Source organism: Colletotrichum acutatum (genome assembly GCF_030867785.1).
Source record: "Colletotrichum acutatum strain CBS 112980 chromosome Unknown BDZ83scaffold_11, whole genome shotgun sequence".
Classification (NCBI taxonomy): domain Eukaryota; kingdom Fungi; phylum Ascomycota; class Sordariomycetes; order Glomerellales; family Glomerellaceae; genus Colletotrichum; species Colletotrichum acutatum.
In genome coordinates this window covers 327,761-353,534 of record NW_026849005.1, presented here as the reverse complement: position 1 = coordinate 353,534, position 25,774 = coordinate 327,761, and the positions used below count along the sequence as shown (strand labels likewise).

Sequence of the window (25,774 nt, the reverse complement as noted above, 5' to 3'; positions counted from 1 at the left end):
TCGGCAACAGAGCTGTTTTTCCACCCAAAACTAAAGTGTAGCAACCTCAAACTCACTTCGCATCCTCAACCCTCATACTCGTCTCCAGATACAGACTTTCTGCACATGGGGTCACTCACCCGCATCTAAACAGACAAACCTTCCTTCGCCCGCCTCCCCATCCATCTTTCTCTCTCTTCCCTCAACCATGTCAAAACGCACAACCTTCACCACAATTTCCCCTCTACCCCCCGGCATAACCCGCGATGCCGTCCTCGACTTCCTCCACAACCACCTCGAGATGATCGACCTCAACCCCCTCATCAAAGAACGCCACCTCATCCCTCCTCCGCCCAACACACCCCCCGAAGAGCACGCCTGCGCCTGGTACTCCCTCACCGACGAAATCTCCTACCTACCCGGCGGGCTAGCCACGGGAAACGTCAGCTACACCTGCTGCTTCCACGACCTGCCCACCGGCCTACAGACCCACTGCTACGCGCCCATGGGCCTCGAGATCCGCGACAAGTGGACCGTCGCCGGCTCCCTGCCGGGCGAACCCGTCGAGCCCGTCGAGCTCGGCATCGGCGCCCCGCTTACGGGGCTCTATATCCGCGAGGACGTCGATATGCGCTGCAACGTCTTCACCTCGTCGTTTGTCAAGAAGACGCTCAAGAAGAGCCATGGCTTGCTGGTCGACCGCTTAAAGACAAAGGTCCACCGCACCGTCGTCGTCGCCGCCGCGCATCAGCGGCACGGCAGTCAAAACTCACTACCGGGGTCCGTTCGGTCCGGTTCCAGCGGGCACAGCGCAACGCAGCTGCAGCATCAACAAATGTACCCGAACCCGGCTTACACGAGTAGCAACGCCCTCGGCAACCAGATCAGTCTTCCATATAGGCCATCATATCCCAACAACAACAACAACAACAACAACAGCAACAGCAACAACCCCGTAACCGCACCAACACCAGCACCGACGCCCCCAGCCAGCGACGGCTCCCAATCCTCACAAAACGCGTACCCGGAACCCCTCCGGGTCCGCCGCACCACCCAAACCGGCGCGACGTCTCAACAATATCAACATCAGCAGAAGCCGTCGTGGCCGGATATCAAATCGCAGCCGTCCAACACCAACGGTTACGCCCAGGTCAACTTCTTGTCCGGCCACAACAACAACGCCTACGACGCGAAACCTTTACCTCCGTCGCCGTACGCGGGAGGGAGAGCGGGAGGAGGCGGCGGTGATGTTGGTCAGCAGCAGCAGCAGCAGCAGAACGGGTGTCAGCAGAACAGTGGCGCGACTCTGCAGGGGCCCTTTGTTGCTGAGCTGGAGTGAGTGAGATCTCGGGAGTGGGTGGTGGCGGAATGTGCCTTTGTGTCACGGTCAACTTTTACGGGGGGTGTTTGGGGGTCGGGGGAGTTCCCACTGTTTCGGTCTAAAGGCTCTTTGTGTTGGTTATATAAACTCGATACCCCATATCTTATTTTATTTTACAATTTATAAAAGACATATACTAGTACATGAGAAATTCCTTCATCGTAAGTGAGATGTGGCTATTTTGTGTAGTACGGGTGAGGCGCAGGTTCCGTCCTGCTGTGGCAAGGTTGGTGACGTTGACTAAGATCAAGTTTCATATTCTAGACCTCAGGCTGGGGCTGAGTTTCTTCTCATCTTTCAAATACCATTGAATCACTAGGGTCATCTCCACCAAAAGCAAATTCTAACACTCATGTCTGTTGCTATGGGGTTTCATCGAGCGAGAGCCGCAGTCAAGCAAAATGTATCGCTCGTTAAAGAGCCAAAACCTTGTGATATTCTGAGTCCAGGATCATGTGGTGCACTTATCTCAGATTTCACTCAAAACGTTGTCAGATGCTACAGGTGCTCATGAACACTGTAGTTGAGCACCCCCCCCCCCTCCTTTCTCCCATTCCCTTGGACGACTTTCTGCTTAACATGACTTTCCTCGTGTGATTTTGACTCTCTGTTTCGGAGCGCCCTGGGCGGCATCCCTCTCACCCTCCGCTCCCCTCCTCCCCAGCTTTCGAGACCTCTCTACACCTAGATTCTGGCTCTAGCAATCTTGCAGGGATGGATTATGGCTGCTCTCTCGGCGCATCGTCGAGCTCTGGAGGAGAAAAAGAAGAAGTAGAACCTTTCAAGCGGTCCCGTTTAGGTAGCTTTACGCTGACGAACCGTAACATGGATGGTTTGCGTCCTGGGCCAGACGGAAGGAAGGAAGCCCTTTTCCTTTTTCTTTTTTTCTTTCCCCCTCCCCCCCCCCCTCCCGGTCAAGTTAGTCCCAAGATGAAAAGAATTTGCACTTTGGCGATTGCTCCATCTGTAGAAATATATTCACAAGACTCATTCGATACTGCCAAAAAAAAGACAACGGAGCATCATCCCAGATGAGAACTGTATCAAAACCTTCGGTTTGAACAACGTACAGACCCGGTGTTCACGCACGCACGCCATGATTTTGACTGCAGCAATCCATGAAGCGTAAGAAACCCTTGGGATACGGAAAATCGGCGTGTGTTTCAGTCTCGCAATCACATGGACTTTTAGAAAAGACCTGGGTTTATAGGAAGATGAGCGAGTGTACGGATACTCAAAAAGTACAATGCTAGACTGGAAGAGTGATACATAGCGACCAAAAGTGGCGCACCTTTCAACAAACACCGTCCATTATAGTCGATAGCCGAGCAGTACGGTTCTTGCCCTTAAAAGGGTAGAAGCGTATACTAGCTCACGGTCCTACATAATACCATGGATAGTTTTTTCTTCTTCAGAACTTTCTTCTCCATAAGAAATTGGGTAACGGGCAATATCTATAAGACGATGTTTATGTATTCATATATACACCTTTTTTTCTATGGAATACGATAACGGACTCAGAAGGTTGCGGGTTTGAATCCATATCATTTCTTTGTATCTTTTTGGCTTCTCATCTTATATACAGTGCGGGTGTACCTATTACTAGTCTCGTAATAGGATTGGCATATGGGCGCGACGTCTCGAGGAAGCGCGGTCATGAGCTTGTATTCCGATACATTACATCATGGCCGGAGTTACCTCCATTCCCTCGAGGTGCGCGTGGATGGCTTTGCCATGAAGTCTTGATAAGTCTAACTGCCGCTTAACCGAAAGATTAAACGTTCTCAAACTCACACTATAAGAAAGAGCCATTTCCAAACTTATCGCGCTTAATGCTCACCCGTAAAGATCATGTGGCCAGATATCAAATCAGCAAGAAAACAAAATCTGATTGGCATAATTTCCGAACGAGAACCACCTTGAAGGGAGAAACCATCACCCGCTGACGACCTTCCGTCCATGTCTGCCTGGCAGGCTGCCATCCAAGCCTTGCCTTGTGCTGCCTGCTAAAGCCGGACGTCCGCCCCGGCCCCGCTTTTCCCGGGCCGAGACCTTGAACGACGCTACCCCCCGCCCGTATAAGCCTGGACCACCGCCACCGTTACTAGCCTCGGGCGAAGCAAACAGTCAGCTCCCACCTGTCCCAACCACGGCCAGAACAAGGTGTGGCACGGGGGGAGGGGGGTAAGATGATGCCGAATTGAGTCAAAAGACGACATGCACTTGTGACCAACATGTTTCTCCACATCCCACTTTCCAGACCCCAATTTGGGGGCTTAGGTACTTTGTGACTAATCGCCCTGATTTATGTCAATCCCGGGGTCCTGGTTCTGGTAATCCCGCCGAGCCCGTCCAACGACGCTCCGCGGTCAACCAGCCACCAGTCTGCCGGAATACAAACAGAATGACCAGCACACCAAAACACATGCGACCATACCCACTGGAGAACTCGGGATCCCGTCCGCTCTCCCACTGATAAACCAGCGAGGGCCAGAGTAGTAGTCGGGTCGGAGACGACCGGCGAATGCCTGGTGTTGCATGTTTTATTTTTGGTGAGATTTTGTCCATGCTTATTGTCTTATGGAGACTCCTAGGGCAAGCAAGTCAGAGGGTGTTGGTGTTGGTATTGGTATTGTGTGAGTGTGATAGTGATAGTGATAGTGTAAGGGAGTGTGTGTGTGTGGAAACAGCCAGCCATCACCGTGCCACCGCCCGAGGCACAGGAAGGAAGAGGGGGGAGGAACCGGAGACTGGGGACCGGGGAGCCCTCAGCCCCGGTCCGAAGGTGACTCTACCGCGGACCTGGAACCGGATTCTTCAACAAGACCGAACAAGTCTCAGCCCTATGGGCTTTGGGGGCCACGGATTGATTGGCTTGTGTGCGTTTGCGAACCAACAAGCGTCTGCTGTGCAGTTCCTCAATGGCGATAGGGCTGAGTTGCGTGGGGGCACTAGGGGGGTTTCCGGTGGGCTACGGCGATAGCCTAGTCTCTTCGATGGGACGCCTTATGGGCAGTGTATCGGTAGTTTCTCTTCGTGTTGGAGGGGGAGAAGCTTTACACATCAGGTTTTTTTTGGGGGGCCTCTGTCCCTTGTCTCCGGAGTGGGAAGAGGCCCCGTCTCACATCCTGATTAGGAAGTGATTGTGTGCCGATATGATGACCGTTATCAAGTCTGAAAGTGACAAGTTGGTCTGGATGTGATATCGCGTACCTTGGATGACATCAAGTTCTAGGCTTCCTCTCTGTCTTTGCTGAGCCTCGTGACTCGAAAGTCTGCTGGTAGTACGACTTAGCCCCTCAAAGGATGGCTATAAATTTCTCAGTTCCAAGCCGTGGCCCAGGAAACATTTGAAGCCCAAGACATTAAATCAACTCCTCCAGCTCTCTCTTGTCCACAGCAACCTCTTCTTCCCTTCAAAGACTTCAGTTACAACATCATCCAGTCATACTACTCCAGAGTCCAGACAACTGGATCTACGTTGGCAAGCCGTGGATCATGGCGTCCCCAATCACTGAGAAACATACCACCCAACACACCACCATCCAAATCCCAGATTTCCTAGCAGACTGGCGCCGACACCCAAGCTGGCCATCCCCCTACCCGCCAAACAACCACCCAGATTCCCAGTACATCAAAGCCGAATCCGAGAGCTGGCTACGAGGCTACTGCTACAGCAACGCCAAGCCAAACTCCATCAACAAAGGCATCAACGAACTCTTCATCTCCAAGATCATCGCCGGCAACTTTCCCGAGATAGCATGCATAATCTACGCCCACCAGCCCACGCGCCACGTCCTCCTCGCCGCGCTCGTCATGCTGCACTTCTTCGTCATTGACGAGTTTACGGATAACGTGGACGATACGGAGGAGGGCGAGGCGCAGGTGCGGAGGCAATCTGCCGCCATGGTCCGCGCGTTCAGGCATCCTGAGGAGGTTGGGAACTCGGCCACGGGGGATGATGATGATGATGAGGTGTGGGTTGGCGTCCGCATGGCAGCCGACATCGCGATCCGCTACCGCAGCGATGCCGTAGGCGGCACGTCCGACTCGTGGGATTTCTTCGTGGACAGTTTCGCAGAGTACCTCGACGGCGTGGGCGACGAGGTGGCGCTCCGGAGAACGGGGCCGAACGGGGAGATGGGAGGCCATAACTGCGTGCCGAGCCGGGAGGGTTACATCGCCGTCCGGCGCCGTACGATCGGTGTTCTCCCGGGCATGGCGCTCCTCCTCATCGACCGCACCATCCGCCCCAACTTTTTACAGATCCCCGCGGTGGACTCGCTGTTGGGTCTCTGCGTCGACATCATCATCAACCAAAACGACATTTACAGTTTCGATAAAGAGCAGGCCAAGGGCGAGGACGGTCATAATGGTGTGAGAGTCCTCATGGAGGAGGACGGGGTGGGTGCGCAAGAAGCGATGACGAAACTGGGCGAGGAGACTAGTGATCTTGTGAAGAAGTTTATTGGAGTTTGTGAGTGGCTGCCGACGTTGGAGGACGAGGTTGATGATGCGAATTTGAGGATCTTGCGGGACGGATGCGTTTCGTGGATCTTGGGGATGGAGGTTTGGTCTACGCTTGTGACCAAGAGATATGGGATGCATAGGTTGGATGGGGAGAGGAGGTATACGCCTACGCCGAAGAAAGGGAAGACGCAGTCGAAAGAGCAGGAAAAGCAACAGCAGAAGCAACAGGTTCAGGAAGCTCAGGGGTCTCAGCTGGCTCGGGAGGGGATGATGAGTTTGATGAAGAGGTTGCCGGGGGATTTGATGTCTTTGCTGAGGAGGATCTTTGGTCTGTAGCGGTACGATGTTGTTAGTCGGTCTGATGTTGGGATGTAGAAACAGTTTTGTTTAAGACAGCATTAAAAGTGTGTATGATCTTTGGTAAATAGTCAATCTATCGGGGTAATTAGTTCTCCAAGCGATGTTAGGAGTGCGATGTTGAATGAGCCTGGCTCTGGCCTCTTCACCGATTCCTGGCGTAATACACATGGTTTGAATGACTTTTTGAATGAGAGAAAGCAGGCATGAGAGACCAGCTTGTAAATTGGACAGGCCTTCTTTCTGCGGTGGAAAACGAAAATAGGACTTTTCTCTGCCGGGCGTGAGGCACAGCTGCCTTCGCTTCTGCGTGCCGCGTGAGAAGCATAACTCAAGGCCGTGTTGGTTCGGCCGCGTGCCGCAACAGCCATTTGTATGTCTTCAGCTACCCATTTCAATGGCAAGTGTTTGTGTCTGCTTTTCAAGTTTCAATACCGGTTTTGTCGTGGGTTGTTAGTCGATGGGCGCTTAAGGCCCAGCTCTGGCCAGTTGCGTGCGGTGACGCCGGCCCGGAAAAGCGGGGATCTGGCCGTTGATTCCCCGGCCGCCGACCTCAACACTTATTCTGGGACGGGAGTTACAGCAGGCTCGTCCTTACTTCTTCGGTTGCTTTCCGTGGTTCCGAAAACGTGAGGCATATTAATTCCTCGAACTGTTTTGAACTCTACACTCCGTTCAGATACCTCCGTTCAGGTACTGCCTCGGAGACTCGAAACCTTATTTGCCTTGGCATCCATCAAAGCCAGCCGCGATTCGATAATCTGAAAGAGAGAACGACAAATGTACATAACCCTTTGCTCCGACTAGAACTGTTGAATAAACTGGATCTCTCAAATATTGAGGCCCAAGTTCTCGATATCCCAGCCCGCGACATTCGAGCGACCAGTTGGGAGACAGCTTCAGCGGCTGCATCTTACTTGGATGAACTGTGCCCTCCTCTAGAACAGCGCAAAGAGGCGAAAGGCTACTTCTATGTCATTTGGAGCCTCATAACAGATACTGCTACCAGTTCTGACGTGACAAGAGAGACGCAAAATCATCTTATCAACATCCTGTTAGCATTGAAGCAATGTGCGAAAGGTGAAATCGACATCCGGGGTGTAAGTGTATTTCGCTACCCGATGAGCATCCAAAACTGGACCAAAATGACTTACTATTTGAAAATTGACAGAATGAAGGAGACAGACAACGGGTTTGGAAAGACCTGCCATTATTTTACACGGCCGTTGAGGCTTCTTTGAGTGGTAAGTTGCCATTGAACCACTATCGTCCCTCGTCAAGAGGGACTAGGCTGCGTGCGGACCTGAAGGCCTAACGCGAGATAATACCCAACCCAAGAAGCGACAACAGAAAGCTTCTCCTCAAAAGACGCACAAGAATGGCGCAACATCAACAGGTTCGGCTCTATGTTACTAGGAATGGGCGTCTTGTGCCTTCACACGCAAGCAATGGACGTATTGCGTTCGGCGCTTGAGGAGGAGCCGAGCCCCATTCCGGCGGTCGCAGAGTGCCGGCTGCGCGTCGCCTTTGAACGGATCCGTCAGAGCGCAAGGTCTCTCCTCCGGTGGGCGCGGGAGAACGTTGGCTATCCCGAGATGCCAGAGTACGAGAGCGGATTGACGGAGGAAACGATAGCATATCAGGGGGTTCTGTACGAGGGTCCGCCCATCATGTGTCTCCAACGGTGGGGATTTTGGATGGATCGGCTCGAGTGGCTTACGAAAAGTGATGATCCTGGGCTGATTGAGTAGGTAAGGACAGAGGTGCTGAGGCGTTTGGGATTATAAAGGAGGTTGAGGGGCGGATAGGACATACCCTGTGATGAAGCGACAATATGCCCAGCTTCCTGCCCCAAGTATCATTGAAGTTCTACTCTAGACTCATAGCACAGCTCAGACGCACGAAAGAATAGATGATTTGTGAAGAATAAGCAGGCTGTACAACGTCCGAGTGAAGCCAAGTCTCGTAGAAGTTTCCCTGCTGATTGACGTTTCTCTTTCACTTGCTGATACGAAGATTCTTGAGCCGAACAATCTTACCCTCTGCTACAATCGCTTTACCTGGCTGGTTCATATCACAAGGGAGCCAACAAGACATCATGGTGTCTACTTCCATGGCCGTATAACAGAGTTGACGGACCACTTCTCTTGTTGAGGACCGAGGGTGGAGTTGTGGTCATCGGCATTTGCTGTTGGGCGTTGCTAGGTGTCTAGGACCAGGCTTCGCGAGACAGCGCAAGTTGTGGGTGAATCGTTCTGTCAGCCGAACATCAATTCATGTTACGCAGGGCAACTTGGAGACAGAAGTCCATGTTATCAGATAGCGGCTGGTTGCTTCGCAATAAAAGCTGAGAGCGTAGTTATATCGTCCTGGCCGAGCAACGTGCAGGTCCTGTCCGTACACCAATTTCCCTTGCGGCTGCAGTATTCTTGTGACAGGTGATGAGCGTCGAATCTTGAGTTCACTCATATTTTGGTTGTTGTGTGCCGAATCTTTGGGATTCGAAAAGCCAGATCCGATCAAAAGGGAGCATTTTCTCTTCTGATGATGATCATGAGACGACATCACCAACCCCACCACGCATACCTCTTCTTGAAGGAAAGAGAGGTATTTGTGAGCCAAGCATGCGGATATCATGCACCAGATTGCCCCAGAAATTCGGCGTCAATATGGACAAACTCGATGCCGGAGCGCCGACATCAGCGTGACATCAACGTCTCCTCAAAACTTGTCTCGAAAATTCTCCGTGATTCCTGCGCATCAAGAGAGCGGGAAGCAAAGCAAGGGTCCCGCCTTTTTTTTCTTTTCTTCTGTCTCTGTTATTTACCCCTCTTCCCCATTTTCCTGCGACACGATACATACCATACAACGACCATGCATTAGCATGAACCTATTGATCCCAAGTTTTTGTTCTGGTTCCAATCGGAGGTTTTTCTTCCCGCCAAGAAATGATGAGGGAAAAGAGGACCGATGAACGGTGAGCCGTTGGACGGGAACCTAACCGCAACCCAAACCCAGCCAAATGTTCACGCCCCCTTCTCGTCGTGAGGAAGGCAAGGAAGAAGGAAACTCTGTAGGACGGCAAGTATGCTCGCCGTGTACCTCTACCAGCCCGTTTTTTTTCGGGATGCCTGTCCCGCTCTCTTGTTTTTACCCCTCCCTCAATCTCACCAGAAACTGGGATGAACAGGGACAAGGGACGGCCGATTGCGTGCGCGATATCGAATGGCCGGACTTATATCAAATCATCGTCGTCGTCATGCTCGTCCACACTTCTTTGGAACTCAAGGTGCAAGTCAGTCAACTTCTTTGATAAGCTTGCAAGCGGAGAAGACGAAAAAGTACACTGTGTGGTACAAGTACAGTCGATCTATATCATAAGCAGATCCCATATGTCCCCTGAATCAGCCATCCTTTCCCATAACTCCCGGTATTCCAGCTTCTTTTTATATTTCTTGAGCGGATACCTTTGCCCCCAGTATTCCTGTTGGTCGTCTTATCATTTCTGTGTGTGTATATATAATCCTGTTGCCATTGTTGCCTTGTCGTTCGTGTTTGCGTTCCGTCCTTCTCTTGTTCATCGCTGTTTCCCACCTTGTCATTTTCTTGGCGTTTCTAAATCATCATCATCATGTCGCCACGACTTCGTTCTTTCCCCCCCTCTTGAGCCTCCAGTGAGTATCTTACTGGTCATCAAAGACACCGTCATTGAGCTCGACCGTTCGTTTCGTCATCGACATCAAGCGCCGGGTAAAGAAAGGTGTAAAAAGGAAAGTAGCACGGATATCCACGGCCTGGAGTCAGCGACCAGTTTGTATCGCAAGCCGAGCGCGATCCATTGTCCACTAGAGAGGACAACCTCTATAATATCGCCCCCGAGCCGAGGTAACGGATAGGATGAGTACTGAACAAGGTGGATGGGAGAGAAGAAAAGAAGGAAATCCTGATGAGAGTGAGAGCAAAGGAAAGAAGAATGAAGAAAAGAGAGTCCATGTTGAACAGAACCGTGGAGGCAGAGTCAAAAGTCCTCGTCCATCAAACACCGGTACCAGAAGAAGGCACAACACGCAAACACCCAGAGGGCACGCATGCTATGCCCGCCCGCGATCTGCGCCATATCGATTTGCCCAGAAGGATGGCCCGCCCTAGCCCTCGCCGCCGCCGCCTCCTCCCGCCTCCGCTCCTCGTCCGCGAACCTCACACGACTATACGGATCCTGCGACGGGGCGTACGTCGGTGGCGGGTGCCGCACTTGCTGCTGCGAGGGCTGCCGCTTCACCGACTCCTCGGTCCCGGCGACGGCGGTGGCGTCCGTCCCGGCCGTGTTAGCGGTGCCAGCGGTGCCCGCCGTCCCCGGCGCCTGCGGCGTAACCATCTCCATCATGGGGATACGCCGCGGCTGTTGCGCCGTGTATGGGGTCGGCGTCGGTTGACGTGGTAGCGGCGGTGGGTGCAATGGTGGTGCTGCCCCTCCAGCTCCGGCGCCAGTTGGAACCGAGCCTCGGGCCCCTCCTCCCCCGCCCCCGCCTCCTCCTCCTCCGTCTGATGAGGAAGAATAGGACGAATAGTTGGAATAGATGGAAAAGGAGCTACGGTGAGGGTGTTGTCGACCAAGGACGCCAGAGCTTGCTCGGACGCTGGCTCGTTCACTGTTGCGGACTCGTCCGTTGTAGTTGAACTCCCGAACAGGACGCTCGCCGCCGTTGTTGAGGGTCGTCGACTCTGCTGCTTCTACTCCTTGCGCAAGACCTCCCAGTCCTGTTACGCCTAGCGGTCGTTGCTGTCGCTGCTGTTGCTGGTGCTGTTGCTGTTGCACCTCCTGCATCTGCTGGTTATGTTGCTTCTGCAGCTCTGAAGCTCCTGCAGCTGCAGAGCCGGACGCTCCAATTCTGGCGGAGAGTATACTTTGGAGGATAACATCTTTGATGGGGGTATATGCGATCCAAGGGGAGAAGGAGGAATAAGGTCGCCGCAGGCCTTTGTCAAAGGACAGCTATTGGTGACTTACCCTTTTCTTGATAGGGTAGGGTAAACGCGTACGTTGGGCCGCAAAGATCAAGTGACGTCGAAGGGGGGGGGGATGGAGGGGGGAAAGCGAATCTGTATCAAACAACCAAACTGGAGCCCCCTACTGACTCGGCACCAGATGACGCTCAGGGCAGGATGCACTCAACGTCCAGCTTTCGACGACGTATGACGAGCACGACGGATCTCGCACTTGAGCGTACGTATGCGGAGGCCCCGGATAAGCATGGGCGGGACCTTCTTCGTCGTTAAACGCCAGTGAGAAATCGACGAACCGGCGAAGACGGAATGTTGGTGACAACGCACACACACACACGCGGGGTTGGTGAAAGAAAGGTTGGCAGGGCTGGAGATGCTGGCTAACACGCCGAAGCTCCCGTCGAAAGGTGAACGACGTTGCCCGCGCATACCGAACCCATTCTCCCCGTCCGTTCAGCCACTCCCGCCCTTCCGTCCATACTTTCTTCTGCTCCTTCGCTGAGCCTCACTTGGGACGCTGGTTGGGCGGGCGGTGCACGGTGAAGCATTGAGACAGCCCCCTCCCCCCTCCTCTCTGACCTATGAACGAAACCCCCAGATTGACTTTGGACTTGCTTGGCTCAAGCTTCACCCTCGCAGCCTTGGCCTGTGGTTCTGAGGCGGGATTATGTTTCTTGCGGTTTCCTCGACTTGCCCACCTTGCCCCCTTCCCCCCTTCAAGGCGTGTAAAAGGGGCGGCTGAGCATTACCCGTACGTCATCGGGAGGAATAAGAAAGACGCAGAGAAAGGCAACGTGAAGACCTCTTGGAGTCCAAGTTGCATCCCAAGGGTCCGAGGGTCCCAGCTGCTTCCACGCAGCGTAGCGTCGAAGTCTCGATGATACCAATCATAGTTTGACGTGCCGTTTCTCGGCTGCGTCTACTGTAGCTCAGGGGAGTAGGCAATAGTAGCAGTAGTAACTAGCATCCCGTCCCGTGTGCGTGCTTGTATGTCATGGATGTGTACTGATTGCAACAGCATGTATGTAAGTGCACGTCTTACTCGAGATGTGCGTGCAGGATCATCACGCCAACACAGCAAAGAGATACACAACAAAAAAGAGAGCGGAAAGGCCTACATCCTTGCCATACTACACGAAGAAGAACGGCATTAAAGAAAGGGTCTTGGCTGGCTTGAGATTCTCGGTAACCGCCCGGCAATCCAAATGTTTCGTGCGTCCGCCGTCGTCTCGTATGTATGGCAAACGCACGCCCGCCGGTTTGCCCCTCCTTCGTTCTCTCACTCGGGAAGCGTAGTCTGAGCCGCAGGAGAGCAACGATGTTGGCGTCCGGCGGGGCTCTGGGGAAATCGGGGGAGGGGAGGGACCCGGCCGATGTCGACGATGCGCCGGCCGGGGCGAATCCTGCAAAGGGTCGATCGTATACACCGTCGGCGTCGGCTTCGTTTTGTTCGGTTTCGGAATGTGGGGACGATCTTTTCTACCGCTCTCCTCGTCTCCTGGGTTCAAGCTGTTGTACCAGTCCTCCACCTTTACCCGTGCTTCTTCTCCCCAATCCTTCGCCTTTTGGGTTTTTTTTTCTTTTTGCCACCTGGTCGAGTCAGTCACGACATGTCATCGTCGGAACTCTGCAGTACGTCCAAAACCGTGGCTTGCTTCTACGAATGGAAGAACCGAACCCCACCTCCCCCCCGGGGTTTTAATCGATGATGTCGCCGGCGGCCGAACCGGCGATTGGAAATGATCGGAATGGATTCCGCCAAGGGTTCACGGCCTCGGCCGCCCGCCGCTCGATTCTTCATGGCGTCTACAAAGTCTGCCGCAAATGCTCGGACGTTCCTGAGAGAAAGGGGGAAGAGACAGCGCTAGCTAAGCTGTCGTCCAACGTTGCAGGGCAGATAATCCGGCAACATGGTGCGGCAAAGACTCGTTCGAGATAGGACTTGACAAGTTTGACGGGCCACAGTGTGGTGGTGGTACTGGTAGTTCGTTCATCCCCCTTCTCCTCCCCCCACGGTACGGAAGATGACCGACAACTTGGACGCTAAGAAACGTAGCGTACGGAGAAAAGGACTTCGGTTTTTTTCTCTCTTGTTTTCTGCTCGTCTTTCTACGCAGTTCGGGATACAACGCACTACCTTAGTTCGTTTCTTCTTCGAGGCTTCGACCGAGAACAATAGCTTTCTTTCCTACATGGAGTCCATACCAGCCCCGATGCGTGGGGCCCCTTCTTTTTCCCACATTGAACTGCCGATCCGCCGATTACGAAAAGAGCAACGTGAAATGAACCTGCGGGTAACGCTGGTCCCGGCAGACAGGAAAAAAACAAAAAGGGAGGGTTAAAAAAGAGCGGTCACGGGCCATGCGAATGGGAAGTGTGGCTATCGTCGCATTGCTTAGAGATCCGGGGCATCTCCTTGTTTTTTTTTTTGGCTTTCTCCGCACACACGCACAAACACACACCTAGGCACACAGTCACACACCCCGGCTTTTGCTGATCAAGCAAATCACTGGTGCTGTCGATCCGGTGCTTGTTCGGCAACCGTACGGATTCATACGCAAATCGAACGGCATCTCAGAGAAGGGGCGTAAAGGGATAGGCAGAAGGGGAGACAGCCTGAGACTTGGAGAGAGAACGTCTCTCTAGATCGGAACCCCTAGAATGCCTCTGCCGTTCAGCTTTCCTTTCTCCGATTGGGCAAAACGTGCAGGAAAAAGGACATTGAACCTAAATCCGGAGAGCATGCACGCGCGTGCCACCAGAGTTCCCGGCATCTCGATCAGACGGCGGACTTCGCTGCCCGCTACACACGCACGACACGGAATCCGGACAAGTTCGCCTTTCTCCCATTTCCCTGCGCCACGTGAACGTCTCTGTCTGTGAGTACCTACATGGGATCAGATAATCAGGCCATAGAGGCTGTAAAGTGTATCAAGCAGCGCAAGAAACAGCAGGTCAGAACGGGCACGATGCAGCTAGCCTATAACCAAGCATGCGGTTTTAGTATCTTTCCCCCCTTCTGGCGGGCAGCCGAGGCTAATGTAATGTATACCCAACACAGACAAGAGCCCATCTGTGCTACGCTGGTCTGGACTCTGATAACCGCCGCCGCTGTCAACTACCTCTAGTCTAGAAGCAAAACACAATTTTCAAACCCGGGACTGCGGTTCTCATGCCCCGGTCCAGAAGGACTTATCCTAATAGGTACGTAGGATAGCAAGGAGTGTTAATTTGATGGGTCTCAAGTGAATCTCTTGGTCCAAACGCCAAAAGCCGTCTCCTCGAAGACGGACAAGGAGAAAAAGGGGGGGTTAGCAGCTGACCCAGGATGCGTGGATGCCACGGCACGTTTAGCTCGCACCCAGAAGAGCGGACAACCTGTCTTTGCCCAGTCTATAGGCATGACATGGCAATGGCGTGGCTCTTCGCCCTCCAGTAAGCTGTCAAGCAGCGACGCCGTGGACTACCTAGGTAGTTCGCCACAGACAAGACTTTGTTTGTGTTCCATTGTGAGACTCAAGCACCACATGGCTTCAAGCCACGAGCGTGGGAGAAATCTCGCCCATATGTGTGTGTGTGTGTGTGTGTGTGTGCGTGTATGTGTTCCTACTCGCGAAGGGGGCAAAGGAGGATGGAATCTTACCATCCATTGGTTGGAAAGCATTATGGTGGCATCCACAACATCGACGGTGATACGGAAGGACGGAGAGAAGAATATCTGCCGGCCACGTGGAAGATGCAGGACAGGACACAACGTGGCTCCCAACGGAAAGCCACAACATTCCTCTGTTCGGTTTCCCGGGTAGCTGCTGCATCCTGTTATGATTCAAGATACTGGTGGGAAAGTCCAGAAGCGTGATACTGTCCATCATTAGCGAAAGACTACTCTCATATTTCTATTTAGTCCAAAAAAGCAGCCGCCAAAGGAAGAAAGAGGGGGGAGAGAGAGAGGCAAAACAGAGACTGAGCCGGAAACGGGGTAGTCAAAAATGAACTATCATAGTATAGCATTGTGTGTCACAACACACACAGTGAGAAACCATCAAAGAATGTTCGGAAATGTAAGACAAGAACGGCATATTCTTTATCGAAACAAAGCAAACGAAGCCTCCCCCTCTCTTCTCCCCAGCCCAACCCACCGGCAAACCGTTTGCTTCATGGCACTTGCTGCGAGGGCTCAGCTTCCGTTGCATAAACACTCTTGTTACCCCATAATCGGGTCAAATATCACGAGATGCCGCTGAACAGGCTGAAAAGAGAAGCCCATCCCAACTTGGGTCTTTTCGAATCGGACGAGGCTGGGGAAGGGGGAAAAGCGAATTTGAGGCGGGACGAGGAGCCGCCCACCAGGCTCTTGATGTTGCAATTCATTCTCGGCCTGTTCGTATGTCTGCCGGGTCTTAGTATAAGCCGTTGTAACAATACAGCAACAAGCAGCTCCGCGAGACCAAACATGGATGAGAGGCTGTAATCTCACCAAAGAGATTGGTAGTCAACAAACCGTCCCGCTAGTTGGTAATGGGAGTGGGCTCCCGTTGCCGTTAGCCACGGCTGATGGCTCGGTAGCTTTGCGTGCGCGCTCGCAACTTTTGGTTTCCTAATTAAAAAAAGGAATGACAAAACCCTGAGCTGTGGCAGTAATCCCCTTGGAGAATGGGAGATTTCTTCTGCCCCCCCCCCTGGTTGCCGTGGGATTAAGCTCAACCTTCTAATGGCATTCTAGAACTTGGATAGAACCGTCCCTTGAGCCTTTCCCTTCCTGACAGGCCTTTGACGGGAGGACCTGACGGGGGGCTCGGGAGCCACGTAAATGCGGGTTCTCGGATGAGATCATGAGCGCGTGATGAAAAGCCCCTTCTAGCCTTCCCGAATCCCCCCTTCTTTTACCGTCACCCCCAATTGGCAATTTCTGAGCCTTCTTCAATGAAACGAAACCCCTTCTGGTCCCCGAATGGAGCTCAGAGAGCCTAGTAGTACACAAGGATGCCGGCAACCAAGTTCAAACAAGTCTGGGAAATGAGGTCGGGCGGTTCAAGGTGGACGAACCCCACGTCTTGCAGGCTCTCTCGCTCCCTCTTTGCTGGCGACGCGACACCCATATATCGGCACTGATGTACCGTGTACGAGAGTTCCATTATACCATGGCATGTCATAATCTCCTTGCCTATCCAGTCTCGGAGGGAGGCTGTGGACAGTGGGGAGGGTGAGCCCAAATATCCGTCGTCGTGTCGTACGACGGAGGGGTGCCGATCGCCTAGAAGCCCGCCGAGAAAGCCGGTGCCCTATCCGTACCCTCCCTTGCTTTCGTCTGGTGTATCCGTACGGAGGCGACAGCCATGCGGTGAGAGACAGGGAGAGAGAGTGTGTGAATTCGGTACTTCAAAACCGCAACCCAGGGACTGGACTGTGTGCTACCTATGGGATACGTACGGATATTGACATGGGCCATGGGGGTGTGTAACCACCTCTGGATCCGGTTGTCACGAACCGGGAGCGGGGACAGACGGGGTTGAAAAGGCGGTGTTGACTGATCCAGGGCCGCAAAAGGAAATAGGTTTCGAACCTTCAGAATCCATGATTGACTGTATCCATGTTGGTTTTGCTCACAGGAAGAAGCGATGATGGACCCGGTGTCCTGACAACCTGAGGTGGGTTACGATGTGTTCTCTCCTTTAGGCGGTAGCGAGGACAACATCCATCGTCTCGACCTTCTGCAAAGCTGAGAAGAGCCTAATTTGCCTTTTCATGTTTCTCTCTCGCTGGCCCGGGAGTCTCCCCGACGTGGCAGGGGGAAAGTGGAAAAAAGCAAAGTCGTAACTCGTGGCATCCCAAGACAGAGTTATTATGCGATACGTTTGTTTGGATGGCATCATTGGCTATCGAGCCGCAAAAATGCTCGAGCTTTCCCAAACCATTCTCCTGCGTGTCTCATTGACACCTGTGTATCGGATACGTAAACCACGGCCAATAAGGCACTGTGCCATCAACTAGAAGTCCTAAGGTCTGTCATTGTCGTTGTCGCTGAATTCCATGGACGTCTCTGTTTCCCGAATTCCGTATGGCAAGGGACCAGGCTAGTCATCTCTAGAGTCTCCCTGGCCGGAGAGGGCGGCACTATTGCAAACTGCATCCTTCAAGCTTGTTTGCCCCTTTCCCGGTCCCAAGCTTACAAGGAGGAGATTAGATACCGCTATTAACTCCTCAATGCCGGGAAGAGACGAAGACGAACGCGCGCGCGCGGGGGAGTTGTGTGGCATGAGATGTGCAGCTTTGCTCTTCAAAGCCAAGGAAAAGGGAAACGGCCGCTTGAACTACCGATCTCAGGCGTGACAAAGATGGCAAGGGAGCTCCCGGTCCCTTGCCATGTGGCATTGGAGATATTGGTCCCGCGATTTCCTATCGGGTCTGCAATCTAGCAGCATCCGTGGGCATGCATCATCAAGTGCGAGGAAAGCAAGCCGCCTCCGATTTGCCGTTGCCGCACCCTGTCTTTATTCCCTTCCTGCGCGGCTTCCCTGGTTTCACGCTTGATCGGCCGAGCCGGTAGCCGGTGGCCAGCCGCACCGCGTGAGATTGGCGACGGCTCCTGAAGAGGTTGAGCAGTTCCGCTCCAGTTCAATCTAGTGAAATCCAATGGCTTCAAACCCAACCGGTTGGTCGTTGGAGAGCGTACCCGCCATGTTGATATTATATCCGCACATAATGGATGATAGGTAAGGTAGTTATTGGTCAACCGGACGAGGTCTCGGTGACAATGATTGACTTGGGGGAAGACAGGTCGTTGAGAATCGTCAGCTGCTGGCCCCCCTTGTACATAGTCAACGACTCTTCGTCTCAGTACGGAGTAAGCAGCGTCAGCTCTCTGCCCTTTCTTTTTTTTTTTTTTTTTTGAGCCCAGCCTGCCATGTGCCAGCGTACCAGCCTAACCCCAGGTGTGCCCGGCAAGCCCCCCAGCCCATCCCCAAATCCTCCTTTTGACCAGGGCCCTGGAGACATCGTGTTCGAATTTCCGTGTGGCTTGCCTAGCCACGTGGCAATCTCCACCACTGAGACCGAGCCAGCCCGAATCTGGCATCGGTTTCTGAATTTTGTCTTTTGCTTCAAACTTCCCACAGTGTACGGAGTATGTAGTGTTTGCTACCGTTTGGCGGGCCAAGAAATGCATCGTGCAGTTCATGCCTGTACTCGCTGCACCAAGAAGCAGTGTCGCGAGCTGATTTGACATTCGCGTCGTTCTCAACAGCCGCTAAAGGCAGAGTATGGCAGTTGGAAATGAATCGAGGCGTTCGATCGTGCATACCATTCAGCCGAGAAGTGAAGACCGGGATAGTTGGGGCACTTGCACTTTTGACATCTGCAAGTCGATGGCAGGTTGTCTCGCTTCGTAGAAGCGGGATCGCGCGCTTATCAATAGATTCGTGTGGTGAACAGGGTTTGTGGTCGACGAGACGAACTGTTTTGACGCCCGATGGGTGCACGGCACCAGTAAGCTCTTTGACATGAATGTGGAAGGGCTTGCGCGCAAAGTTTACTGTAACATGACTCTTGCGCAATATCCGTATAATTGACCTTGATATTGGCGCTGTCGAGACTAGCCATACCCAAAGTCGCAGTAAACGTTTCCCCTGTGCCGTCGATGAGTCTGACGCGCCGAGATGCCGGCTAACCCGCACCAGGTCGCACGCTTGCTAGACGATGAAGCTGTATTTGTAGCGTCATGGATACAAAGTACGGGAGCTCGCCAGACTCTCAGGGTTGACCCCCAACGAATAAACAACGGCAAGAAGAAACCAACCGTTCGAGATAAGCCTTCTCAACACACGTGTGGCTGCAGAATGACGGAAGCCACCCCGCATCCGGATTGACGGCAGAAACGGGAGAAGAAATTGCAGAAGCCCCTCACGAGATATCCACGTGGAAATAAAGGAGGAGGGGGGTGAGCAAACTGAGGAGAGGCAGGGCATCTCCAACCGCTGGGCACCCATCGTATGATCTCGCGACTCCATCGTGGCTGCTTCTCGCTCCCCCTAGCATACAATCCATATGAATATGCGCGTGATGCAAAGGAGGAGGTGGGGATTGTTTGATCCAGAGTAATTTATGCGGCCTTCTCCCTGTCAGTCGCGGGAGATTTTCCTTGACTAGCAACTACAGCTGCCACCCACGCGCGCAGTGTTACAGTAACGCTTTTCCTCAAGTCTGTGGAAATTGACGCATTGTGGGGGTTTCCAACGGCCCATGGAGGACTACAACTTGTCGTGCTGGCATTGGGTCGACCAGTCAAATGCGAACAGCTCGCCATTTTCTTGGGATAATCGATAGTGCTATGACTGAGGAAAACTTGATGATTGCTTTGGTGATGGGACGATCGACGCCCAAGATCGCTAGCCCTGAGCTAGGCCGTTGAGTCTTTTCGTAATGCAGGATCAGCCGTACGCACCTGTTTGTGAGCATCAGCTCCGGGCCACACGAGGTGTCAAGTCGGGTAGCTTCGTAGCAACCCCTGTCGGCCCCGCAGACAATGAGCCATGTCTTTGATCTGTCCCTTTTTTGTTTGCTTTTTCCTTCCAGCCTCCAATCGCCAGCCCGTCTCAGATGCCTCTGAAACGGCTTCCAGCTGATTAGCCACGAGATTCGACACGTGTTGAGTGAGCGCCACATGGCGCCGCCAGGTCTCTCCACATTTCATCATTCAGGCTGCTGTTGGAAGGAAGTATGTCAAATCGTCAATGCGAACTTCTGGCTTGATGGTACGAACTCGTTGGGGCCACATATTGTTGCCGAAAGCCTGCCCCAAGGATGGCGTTCTCGCCAGGTTCAAGCGCGAAAATGGTTTACAGCGAACAGTATGGGCCAAAATGCGGAGCGCTGGTCGGATAGGCGAATCGTGACGAATATTGCAAAGTAATGATGACTGAGCAGCTGTGCTGGCACTGTGTTAGGAATCTCGGCCCGCAAGCCGCACTTTGGCAGGTGTTGACTTCTTCTCTTCACCGTATTGAGCTTGGTGTACAGTGCCGCGACCCATAGGGCCTGGGAAAGCGAAATGGGTAGAGGTATCCGAACCTCACGCCGCGATATTGCTTGAAGATTGGTGTAGTGACCTATCATGGGTAGCCCCCTGAACAGGGAGCACCCCCAACGAAATCTGACCCGTGCTAGCAGCCTTCAACTTGTAAACCTATCTTTGACGCAAAGTCGCTGATTGCGCTCTACCAGCGTCTGGCAAATGGGCTGCTACAGCGATGTATGCTCTTGGCAGCGAGGCTCGTCTAGTAGCACCGCGACGTTGTTCATTGTGGATGAAACAGGAAACGGTATCCGCAAGTCCGCTCAGTCTGGGATCAATCAGACAGATGAGTGGGTGCATTCTACATACACAAATCTGTTGCTCGCGATAATGCGCTGCGAGGGAAGAAACAAGCCGAGATCGATTAGTGGTCTAGCAACCACCATGCCTTGCATGTTTAGCTGCCTTTGGCATCTCCAACTTCTGATGGTATGCTGCGGGCATAACAGACTTAATCCGTTGCGCCGGGCGTCCGCGGGCTTTCGTTTGATCTGAAATCCGACGTGGATGCAGAAAGAGTGTAAGGTTCGTGTACTGCAGCAGTGCAGAAGTTTTGGCTGCCCAATCGCTGCCAAAATTTGGTTCGCATCCACATCAGGGACACGCGGGAGGTCAACGAGCGAAACGTCAGACGTTTGAAACCAAGAGATAGCAAGGTCGGCTGAAGCGAAGGTTAGAAGTCCCGGCTTCCACAAAGGGCTGAACGGGATAAGGCGTCGAACTGGCTCATTGTAATCAGGACCCATCTTCCTTTTTCGTCGTCATTGTGATATTCCACAGCAAGGTTGCCTGGTTGCCTTCACCTCCGTTATGGGACTTTGAGAGGTGAGACCCATCCAGCTTGAATCAAACCGCAGTCATCGACCCCTGCACGACCTGGGGGTGTTTAGCTCGTGTTTCCACGAAGGCTTCTAGAAGGTTGGACGTTACTTGTGCGGAACTCCAATGTGGACATGAGGCAGCGGTGCAAGACTGCAAGTATCCTTGGACCCCACCAACCCTGATATCACAGAAACGATAGGCCACCTCAGTCTTGGAGCGAACCTATCCGTAGCATCCGTTGTCTCTGTGCTGTCACCGCGTGGCTTGTCGCTACAGGATGTGCTGATATGTAGCGGGCCGGTAGACAAGCAGCCGAGCCAAGTTATAGGTTCAGCAGGGTTTGTACCTGGGTAGGCTGTAGTCGGCATAAGGGGTCGTGAGGAAGCGTGCATGATTATGGCACCATAGCTGCAATTCGTAGGCTGTGAAGAGCTAGTTATCGACCGGTCACTACCGAAGTTCGAATAGCCTGAAGCGCCTTGTTATTGATGTTCCCTTGAGTATCTGCAAGGCGGAGGGGCCAAAGCTTGCTGTGAGAGATGATGGACACATTGGTGTCCCATGTAGCCTAGCGATGCTGATTGGACGAGATCGTGGAGTCAAAGATGCCTTCTGTACCAAAGCGCTAAGCTGTAGATGAGCCTGGAGAGGCTGCGCTTATTGCCTAGCGTTCCATCTATCCTTTGTTAGTCACCTGGAAAGGTAGGCCTGGTTGGCAGCCGGCGTTCGAGTGGGCGTTTTGGGGGATGCACGGCTCTGACTGCCAAGGGGGTAAGGATCGGCGTCCAGGGACCAAGGCACCAAAGCAACTTTGTCGGAAATAACGAGCCACGGAGGGTCCATCTGGCAGCTCCTCCATCATTACGGTGACTCCGAAGTCTACTTGTACGGAGCATCTCGAGGTCGCGTCCGCGGGTACTTGGGCACACGCCCATCAGCCAGCTCAGCGTATCCGAACATGTGTGAGACTGAAAAAGCGTAGCAGCGGGGCAGGGAAGGTATCGAATGCACATGATCTATGCGGACCGTTGAACTGTACGATAGTGAGCTTCTCTATGGTGTCAAGATAGTGTACCGTGAGGTTGGGTTTGTCAAAGTGGTGCCGCTAAGAAGGCTGTTATGTTGGCCCCTTTGTCAACAGCAGAGTGCGTGTGGCTGTGCACGAGCAAATGTGTTACAATTTGCGCGACCGTGACGAGAGTGTTGAAGAAGAAAATGTAGTGCAACATCCGAGATGGATTGCCGAAGAAGATTGCCGATTGAATTGTGTTTTCTGTTATTTTGCGTTTGTCGTGGTTCACCTTCAGTATTGTGGCAGTACCTCTTTCGATTGCCGTCAGGTTGTTTCAGGCATCCTGAATCGCCGACGGGGAAAACGCCGCCTTTGTGGCCCAGTGAGGTGGATTCGAGGTGAAGTATCCGTCAAGAAACAGAGGCTCACAGATACGAGTACTGCATCGCAGCAATGGTATAGATGCTCTGACTCCGACAGTCTCTGTCAGTCTTGGTTGACCATGCCAGTGCCGACGAAACATTGGATGACGTTGGATGCGTATTGGGCTTCCCGCACCAGCCCGTTGAGGTGAAGTGATGGGACGGGTGCGGAAGCCAAAGAAGTTTTCGTACACTAACGCGAGGTAGTGTATCTTAGGATGCTGTGACGCTGTGCTTGGGCAGAATGTCAATGGGCATAGCGCGTGTCGATTGTTACGAGGGTGCCGGTCGGCTGGGGGTGCCGGAGCTTCCTTTAATCAGTCAGCAGGTGAGTGAGAAAGAAAGATTACCTAGTTACGGGTACCGTAGGATGTGCCACGATGTAGTAAGGTAATTACTGTGGTATTCTTACGGAGTAGTAGTGTACTGTGTAGGGGACCCGGTGGAGGACTGGAGGTGGCGTGGGCGATTTTGGGTTTGGATGTCCTGCATGGTGACGATCAATGAGCGACGAGCATCCCGACCTTGGTGCGTCGAGAACGTGGTTGTGTCGAAAAAAAAAAAAAAAAAAAGAGCTGAGCCTGAAGCCTGCGTATCCGTAGGGAATATGGAGTAGCAGCGTTTGGTAAGTGGGTAAGATGGCAACCAAAAAGGATTGAAGGGGAAATGAGGGGAGGGGCGGCAGGTGGCAGGACCAGTACCCAGGGCAGGAAGAAGCAGGGGGTGTGGTGGCTCTGCGTGGCAGCAACGTGACGCTGCCAAAGAAAGACGCGGGCCCATCTGGATCCACTGCGTGGCTGCAGGGAAGGTGCGGGCCCAAAACAGCTTGGCTTGGTGGGAAGGATCCCTGAGGCCATGCGCCGATCTGTTCGGCCTGGTGGTGAGACTTCCAGGTGCGGCCCCATAACCCATGCCTCATTGGCGGATACCGGGCTTGATGTACGGAGTAGGTACGGTGTACCTCCGTTTGGAAGATCCACCCGTCTCTTTTTTTGCACGATGGCGCAGTGCAGGTGGTTCTCAAGTTCCTTCTCCGTGTACTTACAGTCAGGTAATACCTACCTTACCTCGGAACACACTGCGGACAAGGAACTTGAGGTAATGTCAACCATCGCATTACTTCGAAGGAATGGGAATAAACGGTGCAGACCCAGCAAATACACTTTCACTCGCTACACTACTATCGCGTATAGGATTACGGAACCGGGGGAAACCTGAGGTACATCTGACATTAGCAACGTCAAGCGTAGGAGCAGACCACTTACGCACCTCAGTAAAGTGCCGGTGGGATACCTAAAGTGCGGAACGGATGGTCTTGTTCCAGATCTTGGCCCCATGTTTTGGTGCTTATGTAATGAGGTGTTCAGGCACTCGCGCGCAACGGAAATAGCTGGGAAGGATGGAAAGAAACGGAGGCACAGAGAGACAACGGCGGCCGGCGGAAGAGCAGTTGCTCCTGCCTGCCAGGCGTGCCAGGCTGCGTTAAGCTTGTCTCTCTGTTTCTCAATCCTCTTTCCTTTCCGCACCTCCCTGCGTTCATGGGGGGCAGGAGGTAGGTACTCGTTACTGCCTGCCTTCCACCGCCTCGCCACCTTGTACATGCGGAGTACTCGAAAGGCATCTTGCCTCGTACCCATGTCGTATCCACCTCTTCACCACTTTCCTCGCCGTCATTGGCCAATAGATCTGGGTACCTGCCTGGATCATCCAGCGACACATGGGAGCCATGAGATTGGAGCCACCCGGTTTTGTTTCTGCACGACTCTTGTCGATTCTTTTCTTCTACCTTTTTTTTTATTTTTTATTTTTTTGCCGAAGCAGCATGTACACAGTGTCAAGAGTGCGAAGCCCCCGCTCTCTCGCAAGTACCTTCTTTCGCCCTCTTCCCAATCCTCAAGGACCTCAACTCATTCCCACTCAATATCCACTTTGGCCCGTCCTCAAGCATCCAATTAACACCACAATCGGTAGCAGCATGGACTATCAACCTCGACCCTTTACGGTAACCCGACGGCGTCGTCAGCCAAAGACACCTCTTGTTCGCTCGCTCTCGCTGCGCAGCGTGCGATCTCAGGTGCCCAAGTGGGCTGGCGGGCGCTGCACAGCGTATTCGCATCAAAACATCATCATCACCGCCTTTTCAACGTCCCCCTCTAGGCCCTCCTTCCCCCCAGCCTCATCCACCGGTGGGACTACCCGCCGCACGACGTTTCCCAGTTTCTGGATCCCGCTCCATGGAGTCTGAACGTGTTCGTCTACCCGCAATCAGTATCCTCACTGTGCCAGTTAGATGACCGGTTTTGTAGTGTATCTATCTGCGAGCCCGACATAGTCGAAGCTATGGACTCTCTCGCTTCTTCGAAATACACGCTCATGTCCCGATTTCCAAGCCCGCCTAGCCTAGCCCCCTTTCTCAACCTTAGCTTCACGGATCATAGATGCACATGTCTTGACAACGCCTCTCTCTCTCTACTATCCTACGCCCCGCTCATTTTCGCAACCAAAGAATCAACCCCACGTCGTGTATTCCTATTATGAGAGATAGTTTAGGGCTGGCTAGTATAGCTCAACCTACCAGTCCTCGTGTTGCCAAGCCAATCCTCACAGAGTTCAACAGTCGTCACTTAACAAGGCACTTTCCTTCCTGGAGCCGATATGGCGGGAGTCATCAGAGTTTAGAACCAGATATCAGACGGCGAAAGAACCCGCACGTTGCCTGCCTGGCCGCATTCACAGTAACATGCCCGCGGCACCTCATACACCCTCTTGGCCATGTCTTCCGAAGGTGCCTACTTAGGTGACCTCTCTTAACCTCTCAACTTTCTTTGGTCTATCTTCCCCGTTGGTTGCCCCGCAGGTGCTGCCTTGTGCCGTGCGTGCTTAGATCGCTCCCCCCTCGTCCCCTATCCGTCCACCCACCCATCCAGTTCATCGGCATCTCAGACGCCCGTTTCCCGAGTATTCCCAAAGGCAGAAGGTGCCTTACCCGGGGGCCTAGGCCCTGCCCAAAGCCTTCTGACATCAGAGCGAGGCATATCAACATAGGATGGACGTCCATTACATGGAGCGGCGGCGGCAGGCACCGACAGAGGTAGTGTGCCTTGTGGGCTTGGAAGCATGAAAGTCCCGATATCGCAAGGTCGTACGGCGTATGTAAATCGTATCATATTGCGCCCCTTCCTGGGCCTCCTGTGAAAGGGAACATCATAGATGCATTGGCCTGCAGGTGATAACTCATTCACACATTGTCTTTGTGC

At 53.2% G+C, this 25,774-nt stretch overlaps 5 protein-coding genes across 5 annotated transcripts; 4 read left to right on the top strand and 1 right to left on the bottom strand.

The window, feature by feature from the left end:
- Positions 1 to 187: 187 nt before the first annotated feature.
- Positions 188 to 1,318, top strand: BDZ83DRAFT_568226 (uncharacterized protein; the record flags this gene model as incomplete). The annotated part of the gene is made up of 2 exons (XM_060504041.1): positions 188 to 1,129; positions 1,271 to 1,318. The coding sequence occupies 2 exons, from the start codon at positions 188 to 190 to the stop codon at positions 1,316 to 1,318; spliced, it is 990 nt and encodes a 329-aa protein (XP_060369562.1).
- Positions 1,319 to 3,539: 2,221 nt separating this feature from the next.
- BDZ83DRAFT_34095 (uncharacterized protein) lies at positions 3,540 to 4,433 on the top strand. The gene has a single exon (XM_060502457.1). The coding sequence runs from the start codon at positions 3,885 to 3,887 to the stop codon at positions 4,341 to 4,343; it is 459 nt and encodes a 152-aa protein (XP_060369561.1). The 5' UTR covers positions 3,540 to 3,884; the 3' UTR covers positions 4,344 to 4,433.
- A 1-nt stretch (position 4,434) lies between these two features.
- BDZ83DRAFT_34096 (isoprenoid synthase domain-containing protein) lies at positions 4,435 to 6,249 on the top strand. The gene has a single exon (XM_060502458.1). It carries the CDS (start codon positions 4,859 to 4,861, stop codon positions 6,164 to 6,166), a length of 1,308 nt encoding a protein of 435 aa, XP_060369560.1. The 5' UTR covers positions 4,435 to 4,858; the 3' UTR covers positions 6,167 to 6,249.
- A 1,275-nt stretch (positions 6,250 to 7,524) lies between these two features.
- Positions 7,525 to 8,030, top strand: BDZ83DRAFT_34092 (uncharacterized protein). Its single transcript, XM_060502456.1, has one exon. It carries the CDS (start codon positions 7,594 to 7,596, stop codon positions 7,936 to 7,938), a length of 345 nt encoding a protein of 114 aa, XP_060369559.1. The 5' UTR covers positions 7,525 to 7,593; the 3' UTR covers positions 7,939 to 8,030.
- Positions 8,031 to 10,205: 2,175 nt separating this feature from the next.
- On the bottom strand, positions 10,206 to 11,012 carry BDZ83DRAFT_748261 (uncharacterized protein; the record flags this gene model as incomplete). Its single annotated transcript, XM_060513587.1, has 1 exon — positions 10,206 to 11,012. The coding sequence occupies one exon, from the start codon at positions 11,010 to 11,012 to the stop codon at positions 10,206 to 10,208; it is 807 nt and encodes a 268-aa protein (XP_060369558.1).
- Positions 11,013 to 25,774: the final 14,762 nt, after the last annotated feature.